The following is a 24,567-nucleotide window of genomic DNA, read 5'->3' as shown; positions in this document are numbered from 1 at the left end:
CTTGACTTAATGGACAGGATCCATTATGGTCATAACTCAGGGACTACGTGTACTTTTATTAATGTAACTTCTCCCTTTCTATTCTGATTTGTGACATTCAAACAGAAGAAGCAAATCAGCATGCTCAAGTTGATAGGATTGGCTTTGAATTTCAAATCAGTTACTTAAAATGATAGTGCGTTCATTGAATGAACCATAGTCTTCCTCTTTTCTATTAAATTCCATTCTGTAAAATAACAGCAACTTAGTGAATACCAATAATGCAGACGTTAAAGAATGTAACTATGTAAATTTCATAAATAAAGGCATTTTTCTTTATTCTCTTAATTAACTAGGGAGTGTGCAGTTATGAACTGGAACTCCAACCTTATTTTCATTGGGAAGATGTTCATGCATCAAACGTTCAGACCAGCAAAAAATGTGACACCGTGACTCTTGAAAAAGTATCATCTGGGAAAAAAGCAGCAGCCACAGCAAAATATTCCTTACAGGAGTTTGATGCAGAATGTATGTCACTGTTTAAAGTGGCCAATTTTAAATCCTCGAAAAGATCTCAGGTGATTGATGTAGAAACTGCAGTTCGTGCTAAAAAGGATGGCAGCGCTTCAGATTGCTTTTCAACAAACCTGTCACCGTTTCTTGAAGCTGCAGGACAGAAAAGTTTGGCAGGTGAGAATCAAGAAAATATGGGTGCAGCCCTCAACACAAGTATTCAAGAAAGGGCTTGTGTCAATCCTGAAAAGGCTACGACAAAAATCATTCATCCTGCTCCTGAAAATTGTATACAAAACGGACAGTGTGTGGATTCTGGCTATGGCTGTTCTGCAGATGATTCATATCTTTCATCTTTATTTTATCTACCAGTGCCAGGGACTGATATATGTAGATTTTCTGAAACAAATGCTGATGAAAACTTTTCCTGGGGAAAAGACATCCAGATGAATGTAGCAAGACTTCTGTCACAGTCCCCGCCATCTCTGGACGAATGGTTTGCTTCTGAGGAAAGGAGGGTGAATGAAGAAGGCCTGGCGCTTGATTCCTTACAGCAATGTGTTTCCAGAAAAACTAAAGACAATATTCCAGAGAAAAATATATGCTTCAGAAATATGCCCATTTTACCTCAGAACAGCTGTGAACTTTTAAATACCCGTCAATTGAGTTCAGTGGAAACCTGTCCTTTGGAAACAAATAACATTCCAGATACTTTCCTTGGCAGTATAAATGATCTTACTTGGGATGATGTTTTTGAAGTTGAAACTGAAGAACATAATGGAATTCAAGGGGAGAAATTGTCAAAAGTAAACGATAGTCCAGTGCTGAATTCTTTGAAAAGGAATAATGGTAAAAGCTGTGGAAAAACATGCAAACCATCTGGAAGAAATGTAAACCCTGAAGAAGATTGTTCTATGCATTTATTGGGAAATCATGCACAGAGCAACCATCCACCAGTTGAAAAAGTGGGGTCACCTTCAGAATTACCTGGTTTGTGTGGTCAAGCCAACATGCTGAGTAACAGACCAAGCACTCCTGAATGGCATTTTTCTGACCCACTTGCTTCTGTTTGCAATACAAATCCCACAACACCATTAACACCACACAAAGATGTAGTAAAAGTCCCTGGTGAACCTGATCATGGAAGCAAAGCAGATCTCCATGATTATGAGCAGCTGTATAATGCTTCTGAGGATTTGTTCTCTGTTAACTTTGATCTTGGATTTTCTTTCCAAGAGTCAGAAGACGATGCCTTAGAGCAGATGAACCCCATGAAAAATAAGGGGAGCCCTACAGCTGGTCATTCCAACAGGGCTGAAGCCTCTCTTTCAAATAGTAGTTTGGTAAATAAATATCCCAGTAATGAATGTTTTAATAATGTGACTAAATCTTCTACACCGTTAAACTTGCAAAACCACAATCCTGGTCTGGCAGCGATTGACCCTCGTATTTCTTTGGCATCTCCTTTCACACCAGCAACTCAGAGATTTTACCAGTCACCAAACCATGTAAAAACTGTGTGTTCCACACCAACAGGTGGACAAATGATACATATTAGAACTTCTTGCTCTAGAAATAATCAAGAGAGCTCACATATGAGAGTCTCAAGAAAAGCAAACACCAGCATAGTTAAAGTCTTGGCAAAATCAGCTTTTGGAGTAAAGGATCTTCCATCCCATGAACCTGGTAAGACTAAAAATGAAAACCTAAATTATTTTAGCAGGCTTTCTGCTCAAGTTAAGATTTTCAAATGCATAAATGTGTGTGTGTAAGAACAATGATGCAGCTATATCATTGAGAAACTGCACTCTTTAGGGGACGTAACGAAACTAGTGACTGAGTGCCTGTCTTTTGGGATATTGAATGGTTCTCATTATTTCATTCTGTTTTAAGCTCAGCATCTGCCTAGCCTTTTAGATGCTCTGAAATGAAGCTAAGGATCAACTTGTAGCAAATGTAATCATGATATGATAAAACTTGTAAATGGTTTCTGTTACGTTAGCGAAAATGATCCTAATTTTCCAATGGTGTATCTTCTTTATGTAAGAATATATAAGATCCCTCCATTTACTACTGCAGTTTTCCTGACAGTACAGTTGCTGGGTTTGTACTTTTAAATGTACACAAAAGCGTTTATAGGTAAAGTAATGAATCTTGGAAATATTTTAAAGCCATTGTAAGATTGATAACCAAAATTTTGATTTGCTCTTTTGAAATATATCAGACTGAATTCTTGGTATATTTTTTATTTCGTCCTCAAAAGAAAGAATAATGCACTTGATTAGGGAAGCTAGATGAGAAACAAATCACAGAAACTCAGTTTGTTGGCTATGCTTTTTTGTTCTAGAGAACTAGTTTATGTGAACAGCAGTCATGTCCAGGTGCAATAAGCGAAGCTGGTTTACTAACACTTTCTCTTCTCTTTTATTTCGTTCCCCTGATGGGAAATATTGTTTTAACTTAAGCTTCCAGCTTAACTAGGATGGACTTTGTGTTGTTAGAGAAATTCTGGCAAACAAGAAATCATCTTACCGCTTTTTAAAAATTAAAATGTATATTTTTTGCCTAACCATTGCACACTGGAACATTCAAATTATTCTTATTAATTCTTCACTGTAGGGGACAGCAGTGAGAAGGAAGAATTTTCTTTTCTTAACAGAAAAAAGCGAAAAACAGAAATTTTGAGAACTTCAGATGTGAGTAATTTAGTTACACTTCAGCAACTTTAAGTAAATCAAATATTCCCCTTTGGGACTTCTTAATGGATGCTCATGTTATTCATTCTTTCTCAGATTAGTGACTATGATATTGAATCACCAGTTCATGCTGTCAAGAAGCGGAAACGTCCACTCATTACTGTAAGTTTATTTTCTCACTAGTGTAGAAAGAAGGTGCCTAAAACATGTGTTGCTGAATTTAGTTTGAATAGGTAAGGTAAAGGTAAAGGTTCCCCTTGCACATATGTGCTAGTCGTTCCCAACTCTAGAGGGTGGTGCTCATCTCCGTTTCAAAGCCAAAGAGCCAGCGCTGTCCGAAGATGTCTCCGTGGTCATGTGGCCAGCATGACTAAACACGGAACGCTGTTACCTTCCCACCAAAGGTGGTCCCTATTTTTCTACGTGCCTTTTTTACATGCTTTCGAACTGCTAGGTTGGCAGACGCTGGGACAAGTAACGGAAGCTCAACCCGTTACGCAACACTAGGGATTCCAACCGCTAACCTGCCAACCTTTCGATCGACAGGCTCAGCGTCTTAGCCATTGAGCCACTGCATCCCCTTTAGCTTGAATAGTCATATTCAAATGAAATTAAATTTTATGTTCTCCATCAAGTTGGTAAGATTGCTTCATTTGCTAACTCAGAAGAATTTATTTATCATATGTTTTAATTATACAAGGTCTAGTCAAGATCAACCCAGAGCCAATTTGATGTAAACTCAGCAGATTAGAAACTAGGACCCTTGAGAGTTCTAGACCTGCCTCAGACACAAAGGCCACCGTTCTCTCCCAGGAAGAAGATAAATCATTTCTAAAATGTTGCCATGAAAAGTGTATGGATTTGTCCAGGGAGTTGCCAAGAGTCAAAATTGACCCAAATCCCTCCCTCCCCTCCCCAAATCACACATCTCTTTGCTGTATAAGGAAAAATATATTCACAAGATTGAAAGTTATTTTATATCATATCAGACCTTCGGTCTAAATACTTCATTATAATATAGACCGACTGAAATCTTCCTCTCATATTTTTAGCTGCAGTATGAGAGAGGATATAGACTCGAAGAGGTGAAAAGGCTACCCTTTAAAAATATTTTTTAATTATAAGATTTTACAAAGATTTTTAAAACTGTAGAAACGTGAATGAAATAGAAGATGATGTTAAAAAAGTAAAAGAAACAGTGTAGAATAACAAAAAGGAAGATATCTAAAGAATGACTTTTGATCTTCAGTTACAAACCTAGCAATTACCGTCCCCACCCTCCCATATTCCATATCATAGTTCCGTTCTTCCCATAAACAAAGCTTTTTACTCAATAAATTCCAAAATCAGCAGTTTATTCTAATCAATAAACACTTTCTAGTATTTCATAAAAGTAATTGTAGTTCCCTCTTTGATCAAACAAGTCAATTTAACCAATTCTGCAAACTCAGCCATCTTCAGAATTCATCCCTTCCATTATCGGTGTTTTTATAGTCTTTCTTCTACTTTGCTGCAGTTACAGGTACTCTCTTCAACTTACGACCACAATTGAGTCCAAAATTTATGTTGCTAAGTGAGATATTTGTTAAGTTTTGCCCCACTTTACAAATTTTCCTGCCATGTTTGTTAAGTGAATCACTGCAGTTGTTAAATTAGTAACACGGTTGTTAAGCAAACCAGCCTTCCCCATTGACTTTGCTTGTCAGAAGGTCACAAAAGGGGATCACATGACCCCAGGATCCTTCAACTGTCATAAATACGAACCATTTGTCAAGCATCCAAATGTAAATCACGTGATCGTGGGGATGCTGTAACATTCATATGTGTGAAAAATGGTCATAAGTCACTTTTTTTCAGTGATAGTTGTAATTTCGAACAGTCACTAAATGAACCGTTGTAAGTTGAAGACTACCTGCACCATACACAAATAGTCCTCTACTTAACAACCAGAATGGACTGGAGCTTCTATGACTAAACAAGACGTTCATTAAGTGAATCATGCCTGATTTTATAATTTTGCTCAATTGTTAAGTGAATCCTTGGTTGTTAAGTGAATCACACTGTCACTTTGTCAGAATATAGCTGGGAAAGGACAACCACACGACCCCAGGATGCTGGAACTCATAGATACATGTCAGCTGAATTTTGATCACATAATCACAGGGACACTGCACTGGTTAGAGATGCAAGGACTGGGGAAAGGTTTTGGGGTTTTTTAGCACCATTGTAATCTGGAAATGTTGTTAGAAATGGATGTAAGTTAAGGACTATCTGTATTAAACCAATTGTCAATGAGCCTTTTCTACTTAAATTTCCATAAGTCCAATAAGAAAAAAAATCCAGTTTCATCTTAAATGTTTAATTTTTAAACCTGCCTGCCTCACTATATGCATTTATAATGGAAAAGCTGATTTATAATGGAAAAGCTGATTTTGTTGCCATAATCAACAATTATGTTACATTTCAGTCAGATATCTCTAGCGATGAAAGCACAGATTTTGCTAAGATATCAAACCCAGTGTTGCAGGACAGAAAGAACTATATCAAGAAGCCATTTCAAGATACGAAAAGGCAGAAAAAAGGAGATAGGTCTCTGATCAAGGTAAAGATGTTACGATTAATTAAGATAACTTTTTTGATGTGAATAACTTTTTTTTTACTATGTTTTGCCTTTGAATTGGTAACATTAAAACCCCTCTAGAATCATATGCGTGATTCAAAACGAACATGATTTGATTAGCAAGAGTGCTTTTGTCTGTAGTTATTTTGGTGATTGAGGCAGCAAACAATAAAAATTTATACCAAATTTATAATCAGGAGAAAGTTATTGCCAGCCAGACAATTAAGCCATAAGAAATCAGGAACAAGCTAACATTTTAAGCATATTATGCATAATAAATGAATATATGTCTGGGAAAAGGTGTTTTTAATACAAATGGAGTTAGCCAATGAGTTAAATGAGTTTGCAAATTTGTTTTGCAAAAAAAAAACCCAAAAAAACCACAGAAAACTCTACCTTAATTCATTCAGGTTAGCACCTGAACATTCTCTGCCATTAACATATTGATATAGTAACCGTCTAATTTATTTTGTATAGTGCAGTAGTGTAGTATATGTTAAGTAGTCAGAATCCTATTTTTCTTTTGGTGAAAATAAGTTTCTATTTCATTAATCTGAAGCTTTGACAGCTGGGAGTTGAAGCACTTTAAAAACTTAGTGGATCCCAAGAATGATCCATGAATCAACAGCTAGAGTTTAAGCATGGCCTCCTCTGTGGTTTGCTGCAAAGCCCCTAGGAAACAGATCCTTAGTTCCAGCAGATGCATTTTTTGGCCAGTCTACCGTTATTGAAATTCACAGCAATACATTAGGTGGTTTTATGCTTCAGTTCTAAAGTGAATTCTTCGAAATGGAATTGTATCCAAAATTCTCTCTTCCATCCAAACTATTCTCCAAAGCACCTGAGGGTAGAACAAGAAGCAATGGGTGGAAACTAATCAAGGAGAGAAGCAACTTAGAACTAAGGAGAAATTTCCTGACAGAACAATTAATAAGTGGAACAACTTGCCTGCAGAAGTTGTGAATGCTCCAACACTGGAAATTTTTAAGATGAGATTGGACAACCATTTGTCTGAAGTGGTGTAGGGTTTCCTGCCTGGGCAGGGGGTTGGACCTCCAAAGTCCCTACCAGCTCTGTTGTTGTTGTTGTTGTTATTCTGTAGAATTTAGCCAAGCACTTCATAGACGAGGAGGCAGAACTTTCTGAAGATGGGGTGGAAATTTCGTCTGATGAGAGTATAAAATCAGAAGATGAATCGAGTTCTTCCCTCGTTCAGTTTCTGGATGATGAGACGCAGATCGCTCAAGATTTAAATGGTATGCAGAGAAAATCCTCTCCCCCACCCACCTCTCAATCGGTTGATATTCTGCTTGAACTTATCTGTGTCTAAGCATCTGATCCGATAAATATCTTCCTTAGACAAGATATGAATAAAGTATTTCCATTTCTGCTCCTGGTTTTTAACTTTGAAATAGTGTCTATATGTGTGCGTGGGGGTAGGGGAGTTAAAATTTCCAATACGTTCTTGATAATTCTTCTCTCTGATAGCTGAAAATGCTACTTTCCTTGGAAAGAAGCTGCTCTTGATCTGCTTGACCAGGGGTGTCAAACTCAAGGGTGCATAGATCTGGCCCATTGGGCCACCATGGAAACAGCAAAGGACTGGTCCGCAATGGCTCTGCCAATGAAAGCTGAGCTCGGGAGGGCCACATGACTCCCCCACCCCCAGCTCCTTTTTCTCTGGCAGAGTGCTAGCAAAACAAATTACTAGCAAAAGTGAATCCCCCCCCAGCGCCGCCTGGGTCATCACAGGTGCCTCCCGACATGAGTGATGTCGAGCTGGCCGTGCCCCCCCCCCAGGTCAAACACAACCCTGATGCAGCCTTAATGAAATCGAGTTTGACACCCCTTTGTTAGACGTTTCCCTTCCAGAAACCCACGGAGATACTTGTGTAATGAAGGTTGTAATGGATCCATAAGGCAATTTTTTTCTAAAGGTTACAGCTTTTATATGACCCCCCAAAAAAACAAATCAGACTCAAGATTGGGTGCGGTCTCAGTTACTTTTTTGTCTGACAGTCTGTTTTCTTTTTCTACGTAGAATCTGAGATGCAGGCAGTTTATCTGAAATCTGTACGCAGTCCAGCTGTTGGCAACAAGTATAAGATGGTGCATAAAGAATTCAGTCCAATAACGGTTTTCTCACAGGTAAAAAGCCAAGCAAAGAAAGTGATACTATAATAAATGGAACCACATCACAGGTTGGTCTGAACCTGCAAATGCTTTGAAATGCCTAGGTATTATTTTATTGTAAGAAACATTATCAGGGCAGGTTTTGTTTTAATTAAAAAAAACCTAAAACAATCCAAATGCAACTATCACAAGTGAGAATATTTTAAGGATTGTTTTTACAATCCTACCTCAGCTGTCAAAACTTGTCAGTGGTAAGTAACACCCTTATTATCACAAACAGACAAGGTTTTAAAGATTAGTAGGAAGCTATAGCAGGTATAAAACAGAGTGACCAGGTTGATAGCTGCAGAAACCTGCTAGTCTAGAGTAACATGGATACTGCAGTTGTTGTATTGGTTGCCAATAGACTTTTGGACTCACCTCAAAGTGCTGGTTATTTCCGATAAATTCCAATTCAATATTCCTAAGAACATCAGGGGTTGCAATCTTCCATGTTATCAGTGAAGAGAAATGCCTCCTCATCAGATAATAAGAAGGCTGCAAGTAAGACAACCCAAAAATCTGTGCTATAATATACCTGGAGATAAATTGGTTCTAAAATGAAGCAACTGAAATTAGCTTACTTGCTTATATTTTAGTGTCACTTCCATCATAGTAAATCTTACTAAAGAAAACTAAGAATCGTGTTTAGAAACAAATCTTGTTCGGTTTTAGGCAATTGGCAGAAAGCCTGACATATGCAAAGTAAGATCCTTGACCTTCATTTGTTGATGACTTCATGGACACATCCTTAGTCCCTCCCATCCAAGTATTAACTGGGTTTCTCTCTGTTTAAATTTGTGAAATCAGACAAAAGCTAGAAAAAAGCACATAAGCACTAGGAAAAAATAGTTATTTTTTAAGCTGTCAAAAGTCAACAAAGTGGGATAAATGCACAAGTTTCATCATTCAGAGATGACTAACTACCAAGAAGATAAGCCAGGCATCAAGAAAAGGTTTTATGTTGAAGATCTTAATGTATTTTTGGATGCATAATGAAATCAGGAAGGCTTTTAAGTATCCTGAACTTACGTTGTAAATTGGGTTTTTTTAAGTGCCAAAACTCTGAATTTGGTCAGTAATGGCCAGGAACCCAGTATAATTAAATATTACTGATAGTGTCTAATTAAAAATATTACTTTTGCTTCTTTCTCTCAGGCATAGGGACACTGTCAAACTAGTTATTAAGTATGCATTACTATTAATCTTCTCATCGCTCCTATCACCCATCTCCTCCCACTTATGACTATATGACTGTAACCTTGTTGCTGGTATCCTTACAATTTATGTTGACTGTTTTCTAATATGATTTGATTGCTTATTTGTACCCTGTGACTATCATTAAGTGTTGTACCTTATGATTCTTAACCAATGTATCTTTTCTTTTTAGTACACTGAGAACATATGCACCAAAGACAAATTCCTTGTGTGTCCAATCACACTTGGCCAATAAAGAATTCTATTCTATTCTATTTCTCAGGATCAGTCTTCTTTCTTCTCAGATTCCAGAGCAAGACGAAAGCTACGTAGAGGACAGCTTCTGTGTTAAAGACAATGAAGACGATAACCCCAAAAGCAGTTCCAGTGATGAAGATGTGAGCATCAATTTTGACCTTTTAGGGGAAGAAAGCTTTGTGAACAGGAGAAAACAGTACCAAACCCGTCACAGGAAAAAAATGAAAGCGGGCCACGTGAAGCAGAAAGCAGGAACTCCATTAGCCCCAAAGAGGTTAACTAGGGTTCGTATCCTTAATGGATCTAGTGAAGATGAGGAAACTGATAAAAAGGAAGAACAGATGGAATCACGAGTCAGTGTTAAAGTTGATAAGGATTCTAATATTACTTCCCTAACTAAGGACCAAACTCTGCTCCCAAAACGCTCAGTTCTAAAACCCGAAGAAAGCCATGCCCAGGTATGCTTGGAACCAAAAGCTTGTTTGCCGGAACAATCAAATTTTCATCTTCAGAGGAAATATCAGTGCAAATCAGAGCTTGTGGGTGAACAGGTCCAGATTATGCCAAAGGTAAGACTGTTTTTTTAATTACTGCTTTTTCTGTGGATGGCTTGTAATAGTGGAATTAAGGAGTCGGGAGAAACCTTTTAAAAATGATTGGTTTAAGCCTTTAACACATTTCTCTTGAGAATTGTCACTAAAAGGTTTAATAGTTTTCCTCTCATTCGCTAATTCTGCTTATATTATTAGCATACTGTGCTGTGTCAGACAAGTTTGTCTATTCATTTTGCAATAAATAGTCAGACCATCCTTGACTGTTAAATTCAATTCTAGACCGGGTGCATAGAATTATGGTTGTGGGCACACGCATGCGCAAACCTTCCACCCACCCACCCCATCCTGGCACGAGATGGCAAAAAGGTTAGCCATCACTGATCTAGTGGAATCATGTACCTGAAAGGGTGGCACAAAATGAAGATAAAAAATTATTTTCTCTGGTTCCAGAACACAGAACATAGAATAACAGATTTAAATTCAGGAAGGCAAATTCCAAATAAAGTAGGGGAAACTTTGTAACAGTAAGAATTCAGCAGAGATGGTTATCCAATAATTGGTGGACTGTTCTTAATTGGTTTGTTCAAGCTGAAGCTATAAGACCTGTTCCAATCATGTGGCTCTGTGAGATTACAGAAGTAGTAACATTTAACAAAAGGAACATATATGGACACAAAACTTCAAATAGATGGGTAAACGTTTCTTCCATAGCAATATTATAAGATAGCCATCCTCTAAATTTAAACATTTCCTTATTTTTTTCCTCCCAACATCCCAATAATGTCTCTTTAATCAGTAATGGGAATTAAGTAATTAAGTTTTTCCAATAATGTCTCTTTAATCAGTAATGAGAAACTCTGTTTTTAAATTTTAAAATTTGGAAAAAGAACCTTTGAGACAACCATGACCTGGATGATTGAGAATCACCATAGACAACTGTGATCTGCGTTTTCTGTGTAACTCTGCAGGAAATAGGTACTTTGATTGACACGGTACAAATATTAAAAGATTGTTCCCCAGTTTTTTTAGATAGTTGCTGTTCTAAGCCTGCTGACTGATACGGTGTTATGATCTTTGCAGCCAGAAACATCTTTGGAGAACCCTCCTGGACTCTCTTCTTCTTCCTCCTGGACTCCAAAGAATTCAAAGAACCAAGCACCATTGTGCATTCTGGTGGATAACCATGAGATCTCCTCTGGGCCAGAAGTTATTTCAACCCTAAAAACTGTTCACGGAGTCAAGGTTGAGATTTGTTCTCTGGGTTCCTGTGATTATATTGTCAGCAACCGTCTGGCGGTGGAAAGGAAGTGCCAGGCAGAATTGGTCAACAATACACATCAGAGTAAAATGGTCCAGAGGATGCAACAGCTGAAGAACAAGTTTGATAGGATCTGTATAATTGTGGAGAAGGAAAGAATTAGGACAGGTGGGTATCTTGCCTGATAGGTCTCCCTCTGGCAATCAAGAGTCTCTTCAGGTGCAATTTTTAGCTGCACTGGTTATGAGATTCATAGCTAAATAGGAAACAAAAGCCATATTTCACAAGGAGGTGAAGGTGGAACTAGAAACAGAATTACCAACTGGGAAGTAGCAAGAGAATTACATCACAGTCCTGCCTCTTTGAGCCAGCGGAGTGCTGCAGCTGCCAAAAAAGCCAACATAGTTCTAGGCTGCATTAACAAAGGGACAGAATCAAGATCATGTGAAGTGTTAATACCACTCTATAAGGCCTTGATAATACCATACTTTGAATACTACACTCAGTTTTGGTTGCCACGATGTGAAAAAGATGTGGAGACTCTAGCAAGAGTGCAGAGAAGAGCAACAAAGATGATTACGGGAATGGAGGCTGAAACCTCTGTGGCTCAGGGCCTCTGTGGCTCAGACTGGAAAGATAGTCTGTTATTAACACAGCTGCCTGCAATTACTGTAGGTTCTAGTCCCTCCAGGCCCAAGGTTGACTCAGCCTTCCATCCTTTATAAGGTAGGTAAAATGAGGACCCAGATTGTTGGGGGGGCAATAAGTTGACTTTGTATATAAATATACAAATAGGATGAAGACTATTGCTAACATAGTGTAAGCCGCCCTGAGTCTTCGGAGAAGGGTGGGATATAAATTTATAGATTTCCAGAGCTTGGGGTATGAACTTAATAGCATAGGTTGTAGGCTTAACTTTTCAGAGGTTTTACCAGTACATAAGGAACAAAAATATTGTAGGTTCAAGTGCCACCAGGCCCAAGGTTGACTCAGCCTTCCATCCTTTATAAGGTAGGTAAAATGAGGACCCAGATTGTTGGGGGCAATAAGTTGACTTTGTATATAATATACAAATGGATGAAGACTATTGCTTGACATAGTGTAAGCCGCCCTGAGTCTTCGGAGAAGGGCGGGATATAAATGCAAAAAAAAAAAAAAAAGGTAAAGGCCAGCATGTAGTGGAGTTTAATGTGTGGCTAAAGGAGTGGTGTAAAAGGGAAGACTTTGGTTTTATTAGTCATGATATCTGCAACTGGTCCAATGAAAAATTGTACAAAAGAGATGGATTGCATCCATCAAAGAAAGGGACTGAGTTACTTAGCAATACATTCACAGATTTTTTGGATAAACATTTAAACTGAACAGTGGGGACAGAGAATTAACTGATACACAAAATTTCTGTCCCCAGCAATCGAAAATTAAAAGGGTTATCAGTGCATGTAACATAGATGTCTGTATGGGTAAGACTATCAGCCCTGCTATCAAGCAAAACCAAGCATTTAACAGTGAATGCCATACCATGTGCACTAAACCAACAGGTGGCAAGAAAGTAGGGGCAGTCAACACAGGTTATGTAGACAGTAAACACAAGGTCAATCCAAATGGACTCAAATGTCTATACACCAATGCACAGAGTATGAGGAATAAACAGGGTGAATTAGAAATTCAAGTAAATGAGGGCAGATATGATATTGTTGCCATTACAGAAACTTGGTGGGATGAAACTGACAAATGGAACATACAGCTAGAGGGATATAAATTATTTTATTTTAAATTAAACGATTATTTAAATTAAACGATTATTTTATTTTAAATTAAACGATAAAAATATCGTTTTTCACCCCTTTTATATTGACCCAAATACATTCAAGATGATTTTCATCATTGCTGTGCTCTATTTCTGTAGAGATGCAGTTATTTCTCATATATAGTGCAACTCCACCTCCTCTTTTATTTGGTCTATTTCTTTTAAATAACATAACATAACATAACATAACATAACATAACATAACATAACATAACATAACATAACAACAGAGTTGGAAGGGACCTTGGGTTGGACTAGAAGGCCTCCAAGGTCCTTTCCAACTCTGTTATGTTATGTTACGTTATGTTATTTTTTTTTTTTTTTTTTGTTTACATTTATACCCCGCCCTTCTCCGAAGACTCAGGGCGGCTTACAGTGTATAAGGCAATAGTCTCATTCTATTTGTATATTTTTACAAAGTCAACTTATTGCCCCCCCAACAATTTGGGTCCTCATTTTACCTACCTTATAAAGGATGGAAGGCTGAGTCAACCTTGGGCCGGGCTCGAACCTGCAGTAATTGCAGGTTATGTTATGTTATGTTATGTTATGTTATGTTATGTTATGTTATGTTATGTTATGTTATGTTATGTTATGTTATGTTATGTTATGTTATGTTATGTTATTTAAAAGAAATAGACCAAATAAAAGAGGAGGTGGAGTTGCACTATATATAAGAAATAACTGCATCTCTACAGAAATAAAGCACAGCAATGATGAAAATCATCTTGAATGTATTTGGGTCAATATAAAAGGGGTGAAAAACGATATTGCTATAGGCCACCCAACCAAACAGAGGAAGTAGATGAACTTTTTGCTAGTCAGCTAACTAAGGTATGTAGGAAGCACATCACAGTAGTAATGGGGGATTTTAACTACCCTGACATCAACTGGGAAACAAACTCTGCACCAAGTGGAAGATCCAACAGGTTCCTAACAAACCTAGCAGACAACTTTGTTTCCCAAAAAATAGAGAAGGCGACAAGGGGATCAGCCATACTGGACTTAATTCTCACTAACAGAGATGAAATGATAGAAGGTGTTTTTGTTTTTTTTTCCAAAAAAGTTTTATTTTGACATTCTTATCCAATAACATATCCAATAACATATTTAATGTACCCTCATATACAATTAATCGGGTCTGCCCGGTCACCACCCCCTTCCTTTTCCTTTTACTCTCCTTCTCTACCTTCTTCTACTTTCCATAACCATCCTCCCCCTCTCTTATCTACATCCTCTCCTCTTTCCTCCCTACTCCTTTCTTCTCCCTCTTCCCCTCTTCCTTCCTTTCCTCCTCCTCCTCTTCTCTTTCCTCCTTCTCTCTTCTACTCCTTCTACTCCTTCTTTCCCTTCATTCTAAAGTAGTAACCAGGCAGGTCCGATCTTACATTAATTATACATCTTCAATCATCTTTGTACATTAACTATCAATCCATTTTCTGCCCCCTCCCCCTCCCTTCCCCTTCCTCCCCCCACCCCCCAGGACTTCCGAGAACCGAGTACAGGGTATAAAACTAACAACAAAAATTAAAATCTAGCACAAATCATAATCCATAGTCATTCCTTAAAACCTCCACTCCCCTTCCAAAGACAAAGAAGATACTTTTCTTCCACTCCATTATATATCAGACCATTCCACTCCTAGAGTTCTCAGAAGTTTCCGATTGAGTTAGTGTTTATTCTTGAATAAAGTACGTAGTTTTTAATATCCAACCTTCATCAATCAATATCAAAACAACGTTCCATCTTCCAATATTCACCAAGGGTTCTTCTAAAATGTCTTTCTTCCCTTAGCAGTCTCTCAAAAATAGTTCATATTTCCAACTTAGTTTCTTTAATTTTTCTGTCCAACCTTCAGGGGTAAGCAATAGTCCATCTTTTCACATCTTTAACATTTATATATACAACAAATAATATTACAAATATCCAAAGTATCAATTGTAGTAATTAAAATCTTCACTTTACCTTACTTATATCAAATAACATTATTAAAATTACACCTATAACTTATCCAAAATATATCTATTATAACAATTACATTCTAATTAACATTACATCCATCTCTTAAATATAATATATCCAAATTCCTAAATTTTACTATCTATCCTCCAAAATTAAACAATATTCCATCATCCTATTCCTTTATACCTTTAATATATCATATAGTACCCCTAAAATTACACATTTATATCCACAATAAATCATTTACAAAAATTAACCATAATCATATGTAATAAAGTTAAACATTCTCCCTCCCCTTCTTCTATCTTACACATTTTCGATCATTTATTCACCATTCAACTTAACATCTGTTAACAAAGAATTCCCAATCTTTAATACATTAGTATAAAAATCTCGTGCTTTACAAATTGTGTTGAGAAAATACTTTCTTCCTTTATAATTCAGTGTTAAACCTGCTGGAACCTCCCATCTAAAATATATCTGATGTTTCTTAAGCTCATCCACCAGAAAGGCAAATTCTTTTCTCTTTCTTAACATTTTAGGAGGAATTTCCTTCATCATTATTATATCTTGTCCTAATATTTGAAATTTATTTTTATAAAATGCTCGCAAAATTCCATACCTAATCCTCTTATTTGTAAAATAAATAACCACATCTCTCGGTAAACACTTCTGCCTTGCCCACCAGGAATTAACACGATAAATTTTTTCAATATTAACTTCAAAATCTGCTGGTTCCATTCCCTCCATCTGAGCAAAGGCCTGAATAAAAATCTCTTTCAAATTTTCCTCTTTAGATTCTCTTAAGCCCCTTACCCTTATAGCATATTCCATTAATTTATATTGTAATATAACCCTTTCTTCCTCTGCCTTATCAGCCTTAACCTGAATATCATCTATTTTATTTTCTAAATTCAAATTAATTTGAGATAGAAGGTGTTGAAGCTACAGGAACCTTGGGGGCAAGTGACCACGCAGTATTGGAATTCGACATTAAGCAAAGACAAGTAGTAGAACAAAGCCAAACTAGAATCTTGGACTTTAAGAGAGCTAATTTCAATAAACTTAGAGAGCGCTTGAGAAGGATTCAATGGATGAGAATCCTCAGGGGGAAAACGACTCAAGAAGCTTGGGAAATTTTGAAAAGTGAGATTATAAAAGCGCAGTCTAACACAATACCAATGAAGAAGAAAAATAATAGATCTCAAAAGAAACCAGCATGGATGCATAAAGAACTATCTGACAAATTGAAAGACAAAAAGGACAAATATAAAAAGTGGAAAGAGGGGCAAATAACTAAGGCAGAATATCAGCAAATAGCCCGAGCCTGTAAAGATGAAGTGAGGAAAGCTAAGGCTCACAATGAACAAAGGCTAGCGACAAAAGTAAAAAATAACAAAAAAAGCTTCTTCCAACATGTTAAAAACAAGAAAAAAGTCAAGGAAACAATTGGCCCATTGCTGGGAGAAAGTGGCAAGAAGATGACAAGCAACAGGGAGAAAGCAGATCTACTTAACTCATATTTTGCATCTGTCTTTACACAAAAGGAAAAAACAATCCAACCTATCAAAAACAGCACTACAAAAAACAGATTAGTAACACAAGTTAAAATAGGGAAGAAAATGGTAAGTGAACACCTGTCTACCTTAGACGAATTCAAATCACCAGGACCGAATGGATTACAACCCAAGGTTCTGAAGGAACTGGCAGACATGATCTCAGAACCACTGAACTATATATTTCAAAGATCCTGGAGCACAGGGGAGCTGCCAGAGGACTGGAAAAGAGCTGATGTAGTTCCCATCTTCAAAAAAGGAAAAAAAACAGAACCAGGAAACTACAGACCTATCAGCCTGACCTCAATACCGGGGAAGATTCTGGAAAAGATAATCAAGCAACGAATCACCAAACACCTAGAAGCAAACAAAGTAATAACCAAAAGCCAACATGGGTTTGTCAAAAACAGATCATGCCAGACTAATCTTATTGCATTCTTTGACAAAGTGACAAAATTAGTAGACCAGAGGAATGCTGTCGATATAATTTACTTGGACTTCAGTAAAGCATTTGATAAAGTAGACCATAACCTACTACTAGATAAAGTAGAAAAATGTGGGTTAGATAGCACTACCACCAGATGGATTCCTAACTGGCTGACCAACCACACTCAATGTGTAGTCCTCAACGGAACTACATCCACATGGAGGGAAGTATGCAGTGGAGTACCCCAAGGCTCTGTTTTAGGCCCAGTACTCTTTAACATCTTCATCAATGACTTGGACGAGGGGATAGATGGGGAACTCATCAAATTTGCAGATGACACCAAGCTGGCAGGAATAGCCAACACTCCAGAAGATAGGCTCAAGTTACAGAAAGATCTTGACAGACTTGAACATTGGGCGCTATCTAACAAAATGAAATTCAACAGTGAAAAAAGTAAGGTTCTACATTTAGGCCAAAAAAACAAAATGCACCGGTACCGTATATGTGGTACCTTGCTCAATAGTAATACCTGTGAGAGGGATCTTGGAGTCCTAGTGGATAACCATTTAGATATGAGCCAGCAGTGTGCAGCAGCTGCTAAAAAAGCCAACACAGCTCTGGGCTGCATAAACAGAGGGGTAGAATCAAGATCACGTGAAGTGTTAGTACCATTTTATAATGCCTTGGTAAGGCCACACTTGGAATATTGCATCCAGTTTTGGTCGCCACGATGTAAAAAAGATGCTGAGACTCTAGAAAGAGTGCAGAGAAGAGGAACAGAGATGATTAGGGACTGGAGGTTAAAACATATGAAGAACGGTTGCAGGAACTGGGTATGTCTAGTTTAATAAAAAGAAGGACTAGGGGAGACATGTTAGCAGTGTTCCAATATCTCAGGGGCTGCCACAAAGAAGAGGGAGTCGGGCTGTTCTCCAAAGCACCTGAGGGTAGAACAAGAAGCAATGGGTGGAAACTGATCAAAGAAAGAAGCAACTTAGAACTAAGGAGAAATTTCCTGACAGTTAGAACAATTAATAAGTGGAACGACTTGCCTGCAGAAGTTATGAATGCTCCAACACTGGAAATTTTTAAGAAAATGTTGGATAACCATCTGACTGAGATGGTGTAGGGTTTCCTGCCTGGGCAGGGGGTTGGACTAGAAGGCTTCCAAGGTCCCTTCCAACTCTGTTGTTATGTTACGTTGTGTTATGTAAATGCAAATAAAAAACCCTATGAAGAATGGTTTCAGGAATTGGGAATGTCTAGTTTAATGAAAAGAAGGACTAGGGAGACATGATAGCAGTGTTCTAATATCTCAGGAGTTGCCAGAAAGAAGAGGGAGTCAAGCTATTCTCCAAAGCACCTGAGGGCAGAACAAGAAGCAATGGGTGGAAACTAATCAAGGAGAGAAGCAGCTTAGAACTAAGAAGAAATTTCCTGACAGTTAGAACAATTAATTAGTGGAACAAGTTGCCTCCAGAAATTGTGAGTGCTCCAACACTGGAAGTTTTTAAGAAGATGTTGGATAACCATTTGTCTGAAGTGATGTAGTGTTTTCTGCCTAAACAGGGGGTTGGACTAGAAGACCTCCAAGGTCTCTTCCAACTCTTTTATTCTGTTGTTCTGAGATGAGCAGACTGTGGATCAGAGGAAATATCTTTTCTGTGACAGTCTTAACACTTTTAGAATATTTTATCATTGGAGGTGTGCCTTTTCTATCATTCTTGATTATTTTTAAAGTGGTGAAAGCAATTTTACTCGGACATTCAAAGTTTAATAGGGAGTCTCATATTCTCCCAAGTGCTCTCACTTTGTTCTCACTTTGTAGCTGAAGATTTTGACTTTCGTCTAGCTACTTGTATTTTACTTTACCATTATTGTCTCCCCTACTTTGTATTCTGATTTTGTTGTTTGTTATATATCTTACATTATATTTTACTATTAGTGTATACACACACAGATACCTCTGTGTGTGTGCATATAGGTTTTATCTCACTGATATTATGGGCTTTAGGCAGTAATAAGATTTGCCTTGAGATTTGATTTGATTTGATTTTCGGCTGGGTTAGTGTTGCTCCTTCTTTTATATATTTTTGCTTAACCGTGTTTACTGAACTCAGGTTTAATGTACTCACATAATAAACGGAATTATAAACTGATCACAGGAACTGGGCCTGCACAAAAGACTAAGCTAAAATATCATTTGCTTGTTCCTGTGCCATCATAGGAGAAATGTTGAACTTTTGTCTTTCAATCTTTCAGGAGAGGCGTGGAAGGTATTCCACAGAACCAAGCACTATGATGGCATGTTATCAGCATTCATTCAGGCAGGAATCAAAGTGCTCTTCAGTGCCTGCCAGGTGGAAACGGCTGACTTGCTAAAGGAACTAGCTTTGGTGGAACAGCGGAAGAACGTAGCCATCCGTGTGCCAACAGAAGTGGAGGGACCTCGACAGGATGTTTTCCGTTTCTATTTGAGCATTCCTTGTGTCAGCTATACCCTGGCTCTGGCCTTATGCCACCATTTTGGTTCTTTAAAAGAGATGGCAAACAGGTACAGTTCCCTTTTGATTGTTCTGATCTCAACCCTTTGTTGGATACAAGCAGATAGGTTGGTTACAGTGGCCTACATTTTATTTTTCACTTTCAAATCTGACAGCTTTATAGAACTGTCAGGGTAAAAGTCATTTCTCCTCCTCCTCCTCTTCCGAACCTTATAATCTGACAGTTTATGGTTCATCCAATCATAATGTATTAAAAACTGTTATATTGGAAAAAAAGTATAAAGTGATTCTCTGAAAGTCTAGTTGGATATTTTCACATTTATCATTAGAATCAGAATAGAGCTGGAAGGGACTGGTTGTTCTCTCTCCTAGCTTAGAGAGATTGTATGTCATTCATTCTGATGTTATTTTGTGCATTGTTTTTTTGCCAGCCAGAGTCAGGAAGGGTGACCACATAAATTTAAATTAAGTTAAATATAAATAAAGGTAGCCAAAAGAATTTATAGGACCAGAATATTTAAGCCAACCACACAGGTAGGTATTACCATTATGACCTTGTGAACCTCTCTGATTATCCCGTCTGTTATAGTAATTTTCATATTCTTCCCCTTTGTGTTTTTGCTGAAGAATCCTGGTTACAACTAGTGCCTTAATGAGAAGCACTCCTTTCCTTCTTCCTTTTCAGTACCCCAAAGGAGATGGCAGGCCGCACTCAGGTCAATCAGCAGAAAGCAGAGGAAGTGTATCGCTACATCCACTACACCTTTGACACTCAGATGTTGCCCATGATTGTCACATGACCCTCAATAAATCAAAGTGGGGCATCCCTTTTAAACAGAAGCACTTTATTACTACATTCCTTCAGTGTAAGATATGTAAATAAAATCTCAAGCAAAATGAGTTTCTGTATTGCAAGCTGTCTTGTTCCTTTATAGTGTGTCTTTCCTTGATACAGGTTCCCTACTCCATTGGTGTGAGACGAGGAATACATCTTTCCACTTTCTCTTGCTTCTGAAGGCAGCTGTTTTTCCCCAATTAAAGGATAAAGATTTGATACTATGAAAATCATCCATGTAGTCCTCCTGTTCCAGCTATAGATAATTGGAGAGGAAGATGTTCAAAGAAAGACGAATGGCTGGAATTTGTCAAATGCAGAGAACTGTCTTCTGCTTTGGGCTATAGATTAGGTGTTCTGCAAAGTGGTTTTCTCTTTTTTTATTTTTATTTTTTTTATTTTTTAACAAACACACAAACAAACAATGCATTTTTTCTGAACAGTGTATTGGCCAAATCCCAAATTTGTACAGCTTTTAGTTATCTTCCAACACAATTTATGTTTCCCTTGTTGCCGTAATATTCTTTCTCTCTAATTTTTATTTTCTTTCACTTATTTCAAAGTGTTTTACTTTGAAGTTCTACATTCATGTCAATGAAGCACTCCTCAAAATGTTGAAGTAGGCAAGTAGCCATATGGTCTGGAAGGCTGTGGAAACAACCAAGAAAAAGCCTTTGAAGCAGCTATGCTGAACTTTGGTTGTGATTGGTTAATGTGGTTGTGGGTTTTGAGCAAAAGTGCTTTACTCATGCATGTTGCAAATGATCTCTTTCACTTGTCTTAGGTCTGCAATCTGCGTAGCATGGGCATAAAACATTTAAATGTGGAATAAAACAGCTTCATTCAGAATGTCTTTGGAAATATTTTGAGGGTTCTAGCAGAACAAACTTCAGACTGTTGAATGATCTTCATAAGAGTGGGAATCTCCTTTCTTTTCTCCTAAAGCTACAGAAATCATACTAATCATACTACCAATCATCTTAAGTCAACAAGTTCATATTTTTTAAAAAATGCATCTCTAAATTTCTCATTGCGAATGACTAAGCACTAAGAGAGCACACTCGACAAAAAATCAGCAACAATAGACCAACATAAGCCATGAACATCATAGCCAGAATATATTTATAGGGTTGTCAATGGTCTATAAACACAATAAAATAATGGGACAGCTTGTGGTGGTTGGGGGTGGGGGGGCAGAATTGTTATCGTATTACTTTCCCTGCTGCAGAGCTTCATCTCTTCCTGAGCTGGTGTTGACGTTCCAAGACTTTAAATCTGAAACATACCTTCATTTGGCAAGACCAGGAAAAGGGAATTGTAAAGCTAAAAGTCTGTAGAGATTCTCAGTCATCCAGATCATGGTTATCCCAATGATGCTTTTTAAGGAGGCAACTGGACTTCCTTGTTTTTTTCTTTGAAGATGTTTCGCTTCTCATCCAAGAAGCTTCTTCAACCCATCCATCTACCCACTATCCTGCTAGAGCTAAAGAAGCTTCTTGGATGAGAAGTGAAACGTCTTCAAAGAAAAAACAAGGAAGTCCAATTGCCTCCTAAAAAAGCACCTTTGGGGCAGGAAAAGGGAATGTAATCCTTCAGGTCTTGATGGATCTCTCAGAAGCTTTTGTACCATTGAAATCCGTTTAGTCACCTTGTAAGGATTGAGAGCATGAATCTGTGCTGCAGTGTTTTTGCAGTGCCTAGCTATGAGTGCACCTAGTTTTGCTCGTGTCACACTGCTAATAGGAGCTGCATTTGCAGTTTGGGGTATTTGGGGTATGGTTATCTCTTAGCCCGACTTCTCCAAATTGACTTTACTCATCTAGTGAGGACCTCTGTTAAGACTCCCTCCTTCTCAATAATGCTCACTCTTCTGTGGAACAATTTTCCACAGAAGCCCTAGATTTTCAGAAAGTTCTTCCAAAGCTGAATCTGAAAATAACATTTGGAGAGATGGTGACTATTTTTTTGAAGATAAATAGAGAATTGTAAGATGGGTGAAAAGCAAGCAGAGGGGAAATTAAAGCTCCTTTTTTCTTAATCCATTTGTCTCCTCAAGGTCCATTTGGGACTATAGTCTTCACCGATACTTGAGGAGTAGCATCCAAAGAGATTCTCCAATGTTGCGTATATGCTCTTACCTCTAACACTTGCCTATTTCTTCCTCTCAGGAATGCATTTGGTTTAGAAAGTGTTTGAAAACAAATTAATCAACCTAGGATAAAATATCTGAAACAATGTAAAATGCAGTATTTTGTATTTGGGTGTTTTTTGTTAGTTTATTTCAAGGCTGAACAAAAACTCTCACAATGGATCTGTTAGAAAGAAATCTTTCCAAGTTTGTTTCCGAGCTCAGAATGAAGAACAAAGGGAATTACCATATTTTTCGGACTATAAGATGCACTTCAAAGTGGGTGGAAATATCTGTGCATTTTATAGAGCAAATATTGCAGCAGGGTGTGTGTTAGGCAGTGATTGGCGGCAGCAAACAGGCCACAGCGATGGCGAGTGGGCAGCTGTGAATAGGCCATGGCAAACGGGCCGTGGCGGCCGCAAACAGGCCACAGAGGCAGAGGCAGATTTTTTTTTCTTGTTTTCTTCCTCTAAAGCTAATGTGTGTCTTATAGTCCCGAGTGTCTTATAGTCCAAACAATACGGTACTTGAAAGAGGTGTTTATTTCTGAGGGCACAATTGACTGCATCTGAGGAAGCCATGGTGAACCCTCCCAAGAAGCCCTTTAGGAAAAGTCTTGTCTTTGCCTTTTGAAAGTACCCCAGCCTATCCTCTAGGAATTCCAAGAAAGTGAACTTAGTTGGGTTTCCTCAACACCCTGCTGTGTTGTGGTTTCTACACATCCAGATGGAAACAGCAACCTCTTTTGAAGTAAGGATCTTTTGTTAATTAAGAAGCAGCATCCGATCTGGGTGGGTCACTGGGACCGGAGGTTTTGTCTTCCCAACTTTCAGACTTGTGCTGGGTCCCATCCTTCGGGAACTTCTCTGTGGGCTTTGGGCTGTTCTGTGTAGATTGGGAAATTGATGGCTGGCTATTAAGTTGTTGGCTGTTGTTTCCTTGTGCTGTCAAGCCCTTGCCTGGTATTTGTTAAGCTGGGGGTAAATTAGCATTCCTGTTGATTGACGAGGGGCCTGTTTCCCAGGCTTTAATCATTTCCTTGGCTGTTTTTGTGTCTGCTCATCCAACACTTAGTAGCTGCAAAAGTGAATGCATGTCCTTATTTATTGCAATGTGAGGCTGCCCCCAGCTTATCAAATACTTAGGAGGCAAGGAACAGCCAAACAACTTAATAGCCATCCATCAACTCCCCAATCTACATCTAAAAAGCTACACACAACAGGCACCCTATAAATACCACACAGAACAGCCCCAAAGCCCAAGTGAAGCTCCCCGAGGATGGGCTCCAGCATGAGTCTGATAGCTCAGAAGACACTGGTCCCTGTGACATTTTCCTGGGACATGCCTTTGTATAAGATCTGTGGCATCTGGAAGGGATGTTCATCTAAATAGGCACATCTGCCACATTTTATTTGAATCCATTGCAATATTTTTGTCCTGCACAAGGAAACAGCAGCCAACAACCTAAAACATAGTTTTTAACCATTTGCCCTTATAAATCGTGGGAAGAGTGAATGCCAGCAAGACATGAGTTCCTTCCCATACATCCTTTCTCATTACAGGCAGCTCGAGGAGCAAATTGCAAACTCAGTATTTTGCATATTTCTTTTCCCAAGGTCTCTTTCCAGCATGCGAAGAAGAGCTAGCCATCAAATGCCTTATTGAAATTCTCATTAAGATAACATTAGGAGGAACAGAAAAGATAGAACAAAGAAATTAGGAAACCACAAGCAATTTTCTCAATAAGTAGAAATAAATTGGACTGTGCATCTGGTCTATGTACTGTAGAGAAAGCTGCTTCTAACTTGTGTTTTTCTATCCGTTAGGTTTTTAAAAAACATTATTGAGAGATTTTACTGTAAAAACTGCTTAGAAGCAATCTGTAATTACTGGGTCAGTGAACTGTTACAGCCATTAATAGTAAATATTGCTAGCTCAGCCAGAACTTGCTCCAAAAGTGATAAAGGACATTCCTTTAAAGCTCTTAAAAGTATACATCTGTAGGTTTGGGAATGTAAGCAAATATGTAGGGTTACTTAATGCATTCTTTAAAAGATTTTGTGCATTCAAGATTTCACTCTGTGAAAATCAGAGGATA

The 24,567-nt window shown here is 38.0% G+C and overlaps 1 protein-coding gene across 2 annotated transcripts in view; it reads left to right on the top strand.

Annotated features, from left to right (window-relative positions):
* FANCM (FA complementation group M) overlaps positions 1-20,404 on the top strand; it is a 51,941-nt gene extending 31,537 nt beyond the window's left edge. The window contains exons 14-23 of one of the 2 annotated variants that reach the window (XM_058163151.1): positions 336-2,178; positions 3,112-3,188; positions 3,285-3,350; positions 5,656-5,790; positions 6,911-7,064; positions 7,850-7,956; positions 9,483-10,004; positions 11,070-11,415; positions 19,262-19,553; positions 20,189-20,404. In XM_058163151.1, the coding sequence (XP_058019134.1) occupies positions 336-2,178; positions 3,112-3,188; positions 3,285-3,350; positions 5,656-5,790; positions 6,911-7,064; positions 7,850-7,956; positions 9,483-10,004; positions 11,070-11,415; positions 19,262-19,553; positions 20,189-20,303 (3,657 nt within the window). In that variant the 3' untranslated portion in view covers positions 20,304-20,404. Of the gene's footprint in view, positions 1-335; positions 2,179-3,111; positions 3,189-3,284; positions 3,351-5,655; positions 5,791-6,910; positions 7,065-7,849; positions 7,957-9,482; positions 10,005-10,876; positions 10,965-11,069; positions 11,416-19,261; positions 19,554-20,188 lie in introns of those variants that run through there. The other variant, XR_009152723.1, reaches the window with a different exon arrangement.
* The last annotated feature ends 4,163 nt before the right edge of the window (positions 20,405-24,567 follow it).

This window comes from Ahaetulla prasina, chromosome 1 (assembly GCF_028640845.1).
Source record: "Ahaetulla prasina isolate Xishuangbanna chromosome 1, ASM2864084v1, whole genome shotgun sequence".
NCBI lineage: Eukaryota > Metazoa > Chordata > Lepidosauria > Squamata > Colubridae > Ahaetulla > Ahaetulla prasina.
Note: the sequence above shows the minus strand (reverse complement) of the source record. Positions and strands in the feature narration are given on the sequence as shown.